The sequence below is a fragment of the Choristoneura fumiferana genome, chromosome 10, assembly GCF_025370935.1.
Source record: "Choristoneura fumiferana chromosome 10, NRCan_CFum_1, whole genome shotgun sequence".
Classification (NCBI taxonomy): domain Eukaryota; kingdom Metazoa; phylum Arthropoda; class Insecta; order Lepidoptera; family Tortricidae; genus Choristoneura; species Choristoneura fumiferana.
The window spans coordinates 12,229,640-12,243,113 of NC_133481.1; the positions used below are offsets into that span (position 1 = coordinate 12,229,640).

A 13,474-nucleotide genomic window follows, 5' to 3' on the forward strand; every position below is an offset into this window, starting at 1 on the left:
AAATATGTTAATTTCAGTTCACCGCGGACGCGACCTTAATCGATATAGCAGGTTTAAGTCTCGCTGAAGAGACAATATCACAATACAAAACGCATTGTAAATAATGGATGTTTTCGATGTCGTGTTTAGTCGTCACTTTCGATGCTGGTTGTACGTTCATAAATTAGCGAATGTTACGTTTGTATTTAGTGAAAGTAGAAAACTTACACCTGGTCATCTAACTAGGAACAAAGATTACGGCTTGAATTACACCAATTGAGAATGTTAGCTGTGATATTTTTTTATAATTATTAAATCTACTATCGCAAACAATGGATGCATATTAAAAATGGTATTACTTTTACGACAATATTGATACAAATTGAATGTTAGGCGCAAAAATATACCGAAAAGATACATTAATCGCATGATTCGGATAAACTTTAGTACATTCTAATTTAAACAAAGCTTTGGGTATATCACATTAGGCTCTTAGAGCGGTAGTACTGCCTCAGCACGAAATCTAGAAAAAACTAGGATAGCTTTCTAGTCTACATGGTTTTCAGCAGATATCTAACAGTGTATTGCGTTTTACAGCGATGTCCCAAGATTTTGACCAGTGGAAGGAATTGGAAGAAGATGCATATTTTAATAAATTAGGTAGAAAACAAAAAAATAATCTTTTGCATGGAAGTAGTTTTTCGAAATTCATCTGTAACTGAATAATCCATTTTGAAATGCAGATCAACTTTGAATAAATCATAATAGTTTAGTGTGTGCTGTGCATCAATAGCAGTGTGATATTAAAAGATATGGGAATCTTTTTATTCAAATTAACCGAATTGCGATTACTAAACTATGAAGCTTGTTGAGTTGTCTTAATTCAAAATTTCATTCTAACTAGTCTTTTATTTAGCTATTACGTAACATAAGTCACGGATCATTACCACATTACATAGCAATGACTGGTCAAACAAAATCCATACAAATAATATATTCAGACGATCTGTGTTGAGTCTGCCAAATTGCCGTTGAATACAAATTCAATGGCTTTCTATTTGACTTACAATAGAAATGGTATTTCCAGTGCAGTCATAACGCATGCCGTCTGAATTCCGCATCTACTCATATAGGTATTACAAATAATTTAAGCAGTGTGTGTAGTAAATTACCATCGTTTTGATACACTATAGAACGATATCTATTACACCCTCTCTTTTGTTAATCTTTGGATAATTAGTATATTACGGCAGCATATTGTTCCCAAATTAATTGTTTTACCTCAATTATGTTTACCTAGAATATCAGAAGATCTTTTAAATTACATTAGGCATAGCTACCACCAGTGTAGAAACTATTCAAATCCATACTAATATTATAAATGCGAAAGTGTGTTTGTATGTCTGTGTGTTTGTCCGTCTATCACGCCGTAACGGAGCGACGGATCGACGTGATTTTTGGCATAGAGGTAGTTTATGGGCCCGAGAGTGACATAGGCTACTTTTTATCCCGGAAAAATGCACAGTTCCCGAAGGAACAGCGCGCGATAACCGAATACCACGCGGGCGGAGCAGAGGCCAAAGGTAGTAAGAAATAAATCAAAATTAAATTGTGTGGTGAGACTAGTGCCTTATTCTTGATTTAATTTTCTGAGAAATAGTTTTTACAAAAGCGATATATTGTCTGCTGATAAAAATATGTGTACTTAACCCTTACATAAAACAGTTAACATACCTGAAATTTGACATACTACCTTGATTATCATAGAGCTGCATGAAGGGATTTTTCGAAACTCCTACGCACTAGGTTACTAAAGCTACGTACTCACTATGCCGCGAACTACGCGGTTTTAGGTCGCCGTCTCATTGTCATGCGATACTTTGAAGGGAGACTGTGCGTTTAAACCACGCTGTGAACCGCATAGTGCGTACGTATCCTAAGGCTAGTTAGTTTTAATTACTGCATGCTAACGCTATAGTACATAAATAGTAGATTGTACAACGAGAGCATAAAACGAGCCATTTTACCCAAGACGTTCATATAGCAGATATAGGTGGATAGACACGTCGAGGGGAAAATGGGTTTAATGCTCGAGTTTTACACTCTGATTTTCACTTAGATTGCGAGGAAATGAAATAGCAACAGTGGAAACAATAAACACAACAACAACAATAACAATAATTCACTTTCTGTGAATGTACCTTGTATTTTTATGCATTATTATGATAATTCTATTTTTTTTAATTTTACTGATTTATTTCGATTGATTTGATTGATTTTTAGTTTTATATTAATTAAAAATTAATTAAAATATATGTAGAAACTTTTTTGTTTGTGGCTGTTGACACCTGATTACCTTGGTCTTAGACGAAGATTTTATTTTATGCACTAGAGCAGTGATGGGCAAAGTAAGGCCCGCCGACGTTCCTTCGAAGTGAATAGTACCTACCAATATGGCCCGCGATTATAATATAATTTCATTATTTGGCAAAAATATAAAAAAGTATAAAATAGAACGTGTAATCTTTTCTGGCCCCCATGACGAAAGTTTGACCACTACTGCACTAGAGCAAAAAAAGTGATTTTATGTCGCCTAGATACAGCATAAACACGAACTTTACGAACATGCGAAGTGAAAAACTTTTGTTTCTTGTAGCGATAACATCTCGGCGCGTGTCGGAGGCGGACACGCCGCCGCTGCCCGCGCTGCCGGCGCCGGCGGCCGCGCCGCGCCCTACGCCGCACAACCCGTTCGCGGTGGAGCGCCCGCACGCCGCGCCGCACCTGCTCGAGCGGCAGGGCTCCTTCCGGGGCTTCGCGCATCTCAATAACAGGTCAATAATTACGCAGCGCTTCTAGGGCAGGCGTTTTCAACCTTTTGGTTTTAACGGCAGACTTCGTTCATCAAAGTTTCACGACACACCAGTAAAAAATAGGCAAGTGCGAGTCGGACTGGCGCGTAGAGGGTTCCGTACAGTATACCCATAATATGTACATATAACATAACGGACAGCGGCGGCTTATTAATAGGGTCTCGTTGACACCTTTAGGTACGAATTGCAAACGCCACGCATCAGTTGTTTTCGTACTATTTTTTTAATTAAACTTATTCGTGATTTCAATGCAGCATACAGTTCTCAGCAATCGCGGCACACTGGTTAAAAACGTCTGAGACGCTTCGGAGATGATTCGCTTGATGTCAAGCACGTAAATATCATCATCATTCAGCCGTAGGACGTCCGCCGTTATAGGCCGGGCCCACTTGCTTCGGTTTGAAGCGGCCTACATCTACCGAGAACGCGCGCTGTAACCAGAGGCCTTGTTGTCTTAACACACTTGCACACCATCGTTTTCATCATTTCATTCTGTCATACGGTACAAGATGAGGGTAGAGAGAGATGGTGAATGCGATTGCGAACATCAGAGCGTTAGACAATACAGCCACAGGTCATCCGTCCGTCTTGTTAGTATATTATCAAGCAAAAATCCACCACAAAACTCTAGCTTTTACTAGCTACAATTAAAAAAAAATTGGAGCGATTTGAATATAGAAATTACAATCATTGCATAAATTACCTACATATCATAGTGTACATACAATATCTTCAAAGTGCGGCCACATGCAGTCGCCCGTCGCTCGTTTGCACCGATAAATCTGAATGTGATTTTGAATTTCCCGCGACTCAAAAAAGTAGCGTAAAGTCGCCGCGTCGAGCAGCAGCGTCAAGATGGCTGCTTGCAGGAATGATCTTGGTCTTCGAAGCTGATTTCTTAATCTCATTTAGTAGCAGTCGTGGCAGTGGTACAAATAAAATACATTAGAGTGAATGAAAAAAAAGGGCATTTGCCGAAATTGAAGCGGTTTTTTTTTTTCAGCGATAAAGCTCAACATTTTCAGCTTTATCGCTATGACCATATTTGACGCTGGAAACGGGCGTCGAGCGACTTGCATGTGTCCGCACCTTCAAACGTTTCCTATAAAGGATGATTTCCCGTTTCCAGTTCTCCGTTCAAGCGGCAGATGTCCTTGCGCATCAGCGAGCTGCCTTCCAACTTGGAGCGCACGCGCGCCGGGCTGGGCTCGCCGCCGCGCGCGCCGCCCACGCTGCCCACGCAGCCCGCCCACTCTGCCAACGCCGCCCAGCCTGCCCAGCCCTCCCCGTTCGCGAATGTTACGCCGCAGCCCGACACATTTGCACAGGTGAGAATTAAATCTGAATTTAATCGTGAATTTATTTCAACGCAGGTTAAGGGTCTACCCACATCTATCGACGTGGAATCTGCTTTAGCCGACCAAAAAACGCTTTATATCCACGCAATAAGAGCGAAAAAGACGTCTTCCCGTTGGTAAACGTCGTTTCGCGTCGCCTGCTTTTATTGCGTGGACATGAGTTTTTTGATCAGCTAAAGCCGAGTCCGCGTCGCGTCGATGGTTGTGGGAGACCCTTACAAAAGGTTCGTTTTGCGCTTGCCCGTATTCTGTATTGCATTACACCAGTATAAGACTATTTTATGCCAGTCGTATTTTTATATTTTACTATTGCGCATCGCGATTAGACGTGTCGAATATTCTTTAAAATTAATAAATAATCACTTTGCTGAGTCGTGACCTTGTTTACCGATACGTAATCTGTGTCATACTGTGCTTAGTGTGTTCTTTGAAATGTTTTCTAAAGTGTAATAATACTTAGAAGTTATATAAAAATGGAAAATAGTCCTTTCAACCGGAGTGCGAGGACCGCTCGCACTCCCCCGAGTACGCCCGCCCCTGGGCCTGCAGCGCCCAGTCAGGACGATGACGACATGCCCGAAGTTATCTCAACTCCTGAACTGTCGAACTGGATGTCGTCAATTGAACAGTGCCTCAACGAGGTGTGCTCTATCGCATCCGAAGGGAAATTGAATGCAGAACAGAAATTGCGCATTAATAACTTGTGCCGGAAAGTAGCTCACGGTACATCTCAAATGGCAGTTCATTATCAGTCTGTGAAACTGAGAACCGTCCAAGCCCACTCTTCTATTCAGACCCTCAAAAGCCAACTTGATTTATCCCAGCGGCTCCAGGACCTGAAGATGAGCATTGATCAGTCGTCGAAACCTACTACAGATCTATCCCAGCGCCTCAAGCATACTATAGAGGAGTCATCAAAACCGGCTCTGGGAACTTCTTTTGCTGACATGGTCAAAAAAGGTACCAATAACTTCATCCAGCCAACGAATTTCAATTCAGTGGTCATTTAACAAGTGGGAATAACAAGGAAAAGTCAAGTGAAGAGACAAAATCCCTGGTCCAAAAGCTTATCTGCTCTGAACAGATGAAACTCCAAGTGAGAGGCCTTCGCAAGACAAAGAACGGCGGTGTAATTATCAGCACCGATACTAAGGAGGACATCATGAAGCTTAAGCAGTCAGTACAGCTTACGAACTCAGCCCTTACGATTGATGATCCTCATAAACTTACGTAAAAGAGGTTGTTATAGGCGTGCCCGTATCTATGCAGGAGAAAGAAGTCTTTACCTGTCTTTACCATCAAAATGTTTTTACTGTGTTTTTGTTGTGATGTAGTGTGTTTTTCTTGTCAATAAATGTTGTGAGTTTGAGTTTTGAGTTTGAAAATCTAGCAGATAAACTTCTAAATACCAGTCTCGAATCGTTCTTAAGCTCTATCAAGCTTAGCCATAAGTCGGACAAAAAGACGCTGATACTTGTATTTACGAAATTGAAGTAACTGCATCAATACGTAAAACACTGGTCACGAAAGACAGGGTCTTTGTGAATTGGTCATCTTGCCCTGTAAGAGATTTTACTCTGGTCACAAGATGCTACACGTGTCAGCAGTATGGGCATGCGGCCAAATCATGTCGGGATTCTGCCTACACCTGCGGCCATGTGGCAACCAAGGTCACGCAATAAAAGAATGCCCAAAGAAAACTGAGGATCCTAAGTGTGCGACCTGCATACACTATAAGATACCTTGTGGTCATAGTACAGGTGCTGCGGACTTAAATTTGCTAATCTAACAAGTTCCATATACCGTGTACATTGTTTATTTACTATGTGATTATTTTAGTTTGTAAATATGATCGTTAGCCTGAGATACAGGGTTCACTTAGTAACCTTAGTTCAGGCACACGTGTTACGTAGATTTTATCAAAAGATTGTATTTTTTTAAATTGTACTGCATTTTTTCTGAATAAATAATAATAATTATTATTATTATATTTTTAGCTTGTCAAGAAAGGAGTTGAGTCCCAATTTTCTGTATCTATAAAATGACTAACTGATTGACAGACAACGCAAATCCTAAACCACTGGAACTAGAGACTTGTAATTAGGAATACAGATACACACCACCTTTTATATACCTTTTTGTATTTCCTTTTGAACAATAAAGTATGAACAAACAAACGAACAAACATATTCCTTGCGGGTCAATAGGGGTGCACTAAAGCAGGAGGTTGAAAATGTATTTTCAACGTCAAAGAGGGCTAGCCAATTTTTTATTCTTCCACGGGATCGAACTCATGCAAATTGTTCAAAATATCGCAACAATAACCACAGCGAGCAGCATCACTAATTATTGCACTGTCATCATTGCAGCCGAGCACCGCCGAAGACCCTGTGGCGGCGATGTGCCAGCAGCTGTCGCTGGGACTGCGTCAGCTGGCCGAGGAGCCGGTGCCGGTGGCGCCGGTGCCGCTGCCGGCCGGCGCGCCGCACCCGGACGCGTGGCTGGGCCGCGTGGCGCGCGCGCCGCCGCTCGCCGCCACCGCGCGCGCGCAATCCTTCGCCGGACACGTCTCCACCAACCCCTTCCTCACCCCCACGCCGGCACCCATGTAGATGGCGAGCGACGGTAACAACTCCACCTCCGATGACGACCTAGAGTTACGTCTATTCCCGAAGATGAAGAAGAAACCGACTGTGGTCCGAAAATAACCGAGCTTCGGAGCTTTTTGAGAATGAGCGGGAGGAACATATCTTACGGCTGACCATGTCCCACGTGAGTGCTTGCGATTGGGAAAGAACGAAGCTGACAACCTTGATTGATATTTAGTAATGTTGTCATTATAACATAATTATATTGGTTGTAGTAGTCTCAGCTTGCACTTCTTCGGAACACGAAGTGTAGTGCCAGCTTAATGAGGTCGATAATTGTAGTTTCTGTTTGCCAGATGGAATTTCATTCGTCAACCGCGAAACCCGTGAACAATTAAATTGTTTGTATAGAGAGACAACAAGTTAAGGTCTGATAGACTATGACACTGATAAGAGCTTAATTTCTTCTCATGTTACATAAAAAAACAGACAATGATCGAGTTTCAGAATTCCATGTTCCTTTTCTATTCGGGGACATTTTTTATATCGTGGGAAAATACGTGAAGTACTTAATTTTCAATATCCTAATTACTTAAAGAGGGAACTGTTGGTGATTTTATGAGATCAAACGCCAATCTAGTCCCAGGGTCTGGCACCCGATGACGAAACATGTAAGTTGATTGTTATAGATTATAAAAAAAAGAGTAGACGGGCTGATTCTAAAGAAGTTAAGTTAAATAAATAAAGGCGTATAAATATGAAGTCTTAGATTGTTACAAATGAACAGACTGTTGCTGGCTCGAGTTAACATCAACGTGAAATGCTCAATTCGTCTGATTAAAGACGTTATGTGTAGCACAGTATTATCCTAATCGTTATAACTATGATATCCTCTATAAATATATTGACTGTTGAATGTTGCCCGCACTCTTATATCGAATCAAACGCTTAGTAAGAACGACAAGTTGTATGTTGGTGCTGATTGTCTTCTATCGTAAGTAAGTGTTTTGATGTCACCAAATTATCAGATCTATGCACGCCTAAATTGGCTTATTAACGAAATTGTACGCTGTCGGTGTTTTGTCTACTTAAAATATGAAGTGATATATTAGTAGGATAATTGATAAATCTGACTCGCCTGGCCCGGTCAGGTATGATGCAGGTTCCTTCGTCGATGTATAAGACTAGTTCGTGATATTTTTATATTATAAAAATGTACTCAAACGAATCTAGCGACTGTTTAGGGCTCGCGCGGTGGAGCTGCAGCCGCTCGCAAACCTGAGTCTGAAGCAATATATCCTATATCGCCCATTAATGAGTGTAGTTAATAACTGTAGTCCTTCTGGGTACTTGACACCACATAGGAGACCAATGCGTTTCACTTGTGACTATGCGAATGTTGTACTTAATTCTTTACATAGTATATCGCACTGTGCTTTTGCGCCGCACACTATTTGGATATAATTATATTCGTACAATACGTAAGTTAGAACTAGTTCGCGTTATATTCGTCCATGGACAGTATTATATAGAGCCGGGTGCGTTGTTCCAGCCACGGCGCAACAAACAACACGAACAATGCAGTATTTATCTGTAATCATAATCAGACTTATTTATAATAGGGTTTTGGATATTTTTTCGTTTTTTTTTGTAAATATTTGTAAATTTGTAGAACCTTTACTTTTTATAGTTCGTGAATCTATTTAATAGGTGCGAGGTTATGCGAGATTTCCCGCCGTGCTGTACGGCCGGATTGTAATTTATGCTTCAGTGACAACTTCGAAATACTTAAAAAAGAATTTGTGTACTTACGTGTTATGTCTTGATTATTTTTAATGTTATTCTGTTATTTTTTATTTTTGTATTGTTCTTACTTGACCATAATTAAGGTTTACAAGAAAGTCATCTTCCCAAGGAATTTTATCATTCATTAGAAAGATTAATGTCACCACAATTTAGCTATTTTATTACATTAATGTTCCATGTTTAGTTGAAAGTTCATACAATGAACAGTTTTTAGTTTGCTTACCGGTTTAGCCTTCAAGAAATTTAAGTATGTATTTAGTTCAAAAGTATATCCATACAAATTAACGACCAGTTCCAAGAAGCCATCTAATTGAGGAGCGAAAAGGCTGCTCCGAAGATGGACCTCCTGGACACTTAACACTAATGGCCCGTGCATTGTGCGCTAAAACTAGCTCTGCCGCGTCTACTAATTACTGTAATGCACTGACGTATCGACCCATGACAGTGGCGAAAGCAATGGACAGTGAAAGTGTTAACTAATTCAGTAACAGTGCCCATACATTCCAGGTTGTCTTTTGACAAAGTTGCCTTCTTTTTTAACAATAGCATTAGGTATCGTAAAGGCATATCACTAACAAACTTTGCATAGTTTTTTTACTGACATTTCGCGAGCTAAAATGATTTTATAATAAAATTAAAAAGTTAGTACTTAAATAATCCTTAGATAAAACAAACACATACTCAGTAGATTCGATTAAGACCTTATAATTTGCCAGCCACAGTATGGTTTTGCCATATCAACTGTGACTATCCGTGTTAGTTATTATGTATGTATCTATACATAATATTGTGATATATAAATTATGAGATGTCATACGTAGTACAAGCACTCAAATAATCCAACGGCACCGTATTTTATAATGTCTAATTGCACGCTGTTGCATACAAAATAAGTACATAAAATATGTATTAACACCCGACATGGCTCATAGCTTAAAAAAAAATTGTGAATCCTATTTTCATGACCATGTATTTACAATAAAGAAATTCACTTACTCTTGGAAAAATTGTACTAATCGTTGTTTCGAAATTTGTTGAATGGTTTGTATATTCTACAGTGACTTTTATCATTGTCTAAAAGCATGTAAATATCAGCACACAATGTAGATATTTTAGATACCTAATGAGAGTTCAAATATTATGAAGAATAAATATTATGTTTAGTTGAAATATTGTTGTTTATTTTATAGCGCCTTTTTCCTCAGTCTTGCACCGTCTGACGTTACAAATAAACAGAAATGAAATAGAATAAAATAAAAAACAATTATTTGCTTGCTGCACCACTTTATTCATTTATACATGAATACATTAGTTAACGGCATAAACTTCAGTGCCTACGTACTACCTAAACAACGTTACTATATATTGTCTGTAAATTTATTTTTCTATACAATACTACGAGTACGCTTACGATATTGTATCTAAATGCGAGACCATAACTACGGTTTAATATCATTGAACAAGCTGTTCTTGCACGCACAATCTAAAGAATTCTTTTCTGCTCATTAATACTTTAACTTTTTACAAATATAGAAAGCTACCATTGAAACATTAACGACATTTTAAATAAAAACATTACTGTAGGTATACCTAGTGCCATCCACGAAGACGCGTGATTTTGTCAAAATTAGACATTAAACATTGTAATAAGAACCACGGCACGCGTCATCGTGAATGACTCTACCTATAGTATATTATATTGACATTCATTTCATTCAAGCTATTTTGTGTTACTGATGTTATGACATTGACGTGAATAAATTACGATAATATGAAGACTTCTAATTCATTGCTTGGTTCAGACAGGACGAACTTGAAAAATAAATGTAATATGGTATACTTTTAGGAATGTGTAAAACATTTACGTGGAATATCTATCAAACGAAACAGTGCTAAGTTATGCCTACAATGCAAAACACAAAGTAACACAACAACACGTGCATACATATGTGACTAGACTATTAATAACAATTAAATAAATATGCCGTAAACCGAATCCAAAATAATATAAATTATCACAAATTGGAGACTGTTCTGCGCGAGGCATCAGTCGTTTAAAAATGACCAAAAAAACTTCTAAATAAATCGACCTTAAAATTCCAAAGATACTAAAGTTGAGATCTAATTTAAATATAGGAATCGTATGTAAATAATTCAATCCACGTTTCTCTTATCTTACTAATACTGATGTAGAGTGATTTTAATAATTATATCAAAAGCACCACATAAAGTAAACAAATAATTAATTCGATTTAATATCAATTATCAATAACTTATAAGTGATAACATGAGTTGATTTAATTAGACATGGAAATTAACTATATGACCAAATAGAAGATATAAACTTTGTTATTTAGTTTTTATCATACATACAAATTTTATACCGCTGCACGGGAAACATCGACTCCACTCCACTATCATGATATTATTTTCTATCAAAAGAACAGCACATGAGCTTTTCTGCATTTAAGCTAACACCAGACAGTTGCATATCTAAAGAACCGAATACATCGCAGCAAATAAGAAATTGGATTTTTTTTTATTCAACTGGATGGCAAACGAGCAAGTGGGTCTCCTGATGGTAATAGTTAAATTTATTTTTAGAAATGAAAATTATCTCAAAAATGTATGAAATCGATAAACGTGAATTTCTAAAAAAACAAAGTAAAAAGAAATAGTCATAAAAGTATAATTATACATATCAACAATAGACTATAGTGATTGTATTGAAATATTATTTTAAATTTTCCGTTAAGTAAATCAATATTTATAGTTGACTAATTTAAAATTCTATAACTTTCACAGCCTGCACTAATATTAATAAAATAAAACAGGAATTTACCGGAAAATATGGATTTTATTATAGGTATTAATGTCCGATTGCCTGACAAAGATCCAGTCTACTTTTGTAATTACGCATAATTGATTAATCACTGCTAAAATAAAGGGGTAAACTTGCATTTCCTGGGGCAACTGTCTTGCCTTAGCATTGTTTGTCAGCTAGCATTGCGGGACATAAATAATATTAAATAACATATCTTAGTAACACAACAAAGTCTATATCAATCGTCAGAAATACCGATATTTTATGTGAAATGTCATATTTACGAATACATAAAATATCACTAACAAAGATCGAGTCTAAACATCCATTGAATATGTAAGTATTACAATTTATTTAAATTTAGAACTGTGTACGTTTATATTCGAAAAAAGGGAAATATAATAGATTATTGAGTAATAATTTGGGTTAAACTTATAATTTGACTAGATTACAGTAATTATAATTCATGTAAAATTACTTATTTTCTTTATTTTGTCCATAATATTTTGTTTTCTAAGCAATCAGCTCTTAATTTAAGGAATTAAAGTATTTTACGTCTTGAGAAATTTACACCTGTCTATGAATTTCTCTGGAGCGATTTAATGGGTCCCATAATAAATAATCCCACATTTATTAAATTATTTTCGAGTCTGAAATACACATGAAATAATAGTACCGTATCATTTTAGACAAAACAGATAAATTTTGTCATTTCACGCACACTGTGCCGTAGCAACATAAATATATGTTTAATTAACATAATGTTGACATGTAAAATTGTTCATTCTGCTGCAGTATTTAAATAAATACTTGCTCAAACATTTACACTTAAAAGCCTTAATAAAAAATTATCACTGTCTTCTTATCTACGTAGCGCATAATCGTTTTGATTCCAAGCAAATATGACAATACAAGTTGTTATAAATAATGGATTTGCTGTTTGTTCCTTTGCGTCATTAGATACGGGGTCTGGATCATGAACCTAGAGAGATACAATAAGTTATTAATAAAACTGAAACTCTTTCAAAAAGGTACAAGTACAAATGTGCACGTTGCGGAAAGTTTCCAAAAAGTTCGAAAAGTTCTTGGAAATTTCTGGAAATTAGGAAATTTAAATTAAACTGAACACAAAGGTCGTGTATACATATTTTTATAACTTTGACCGTATCGATATCTTTATAGTTAACTGTACAAGCAAGGGGCAAAAGAAGGCTTAAAGATTCTTGTATTTTATGATTTGGCCAAAGAATCTACCAAGTGTGATTGGACTCGAGCATCCAGTTTCGTACAAGTTTAAAAATAAGTTAAGCCATTTTTTGTTATTTATGAATTTGCGGATTTTTCATTAAAGCACTAGGCTCTCAAGCAATGTAAGTTTTTGCCACATTTCATAAATTTATGTCAACGGAAATACCCTAAAGGTTTTCGTTATATGAATATACTATTACTGGAAGCCGTTTCGGCTGATGTATTATTAAAAAAAAAAGGTAACAAATTGTGCTGTATGTTTCCCAAAACAATCCTACTTATATAATATTATAAATAAAGTTTGTGAGTGTGTGTGTACCTATGTTTGCTACTCCTTGAAACTAAAACGGCTGGACGGTTTGGACAAAATTTGGTATGTAGATAGTTGAACATTCGGAATAACACTGAAGCTACTTTTATCCCGATATTCTCACGGGATAGGAATAAAATCTCGAAATAACAACCGTTGGGCTTAGAGCTATGAAATTTGTCATGGTTGTTTTTAATGCAACGTCAATGAAAACCACGATTTTTTTTTCGGGAATTCCCACGGTAACTTTGTAAAACCCTGATTTTTTATTAAACTTTAGCTAATGATTTACGCGCGCGAAGCCGCAGGTAAAGAGTCGATAAGCAGTCGCTATGTCAGGTCAAAAGTTCTACCAAAACACCGGTTTCTGAGGGTAAGTCGCAACCTTTGGGCTACTGCTTGGCGTGTATGGCGTCGTGGCAAGCGCTGGCACGACCGCGCACGGGCGCAGCCGCGCCGCAGCCGGCGCACGGGCGCCTCGTAGCGCG

General features: G+C 37.6%; 1 protein-coding gene and 1 pseudogene across 5 annotated transcripts in view; both read left to right on the plus strand.

The window, feature by feature from the left end:
* LOC141432109 (protein numb-like) overlaps positions 1 to 8,015 on the plus strand; it is a 43,729-nt gene extending 35,714 nt beyond the window's left edge. For 4 of the 5 annotated variants that reach the window (XM_074093521.1, XM_074093522.1, XM_074093518.1 and 1 more), the window contains 4 exons: positions 577 to 639; positions 2,636 to 2,813; positions 3,982 to 4,180; positions 6,580 to 8,015. In XM_074093521.1, coding sequence (XP_073949622.1) covers positions 577 to 639; positions 2,636 to 2,813; positions 3,982 to 4,180; positions 6,580 to 6,822 — 683 coding nt within the window. In that variant the 3' untranslated portion in view covers positions 6,823 to 8,015. The remainder of the gene's footprint in view (positions 1 to 576; positions 640 to 2,635; positions 2,814 to 3,981; positions 4,181 to 6,579) is intronic. The other variant, XM_074093520.1, reaches the window with a different exon arrangement.
* On the plus strand, positions 4,193 to 5,660 carry LOC141432110 (uncharacterized; annotated as a pseudogene).
* Positions 8,016 to 13,474: the final 5,459 nt, after the last annotated feature.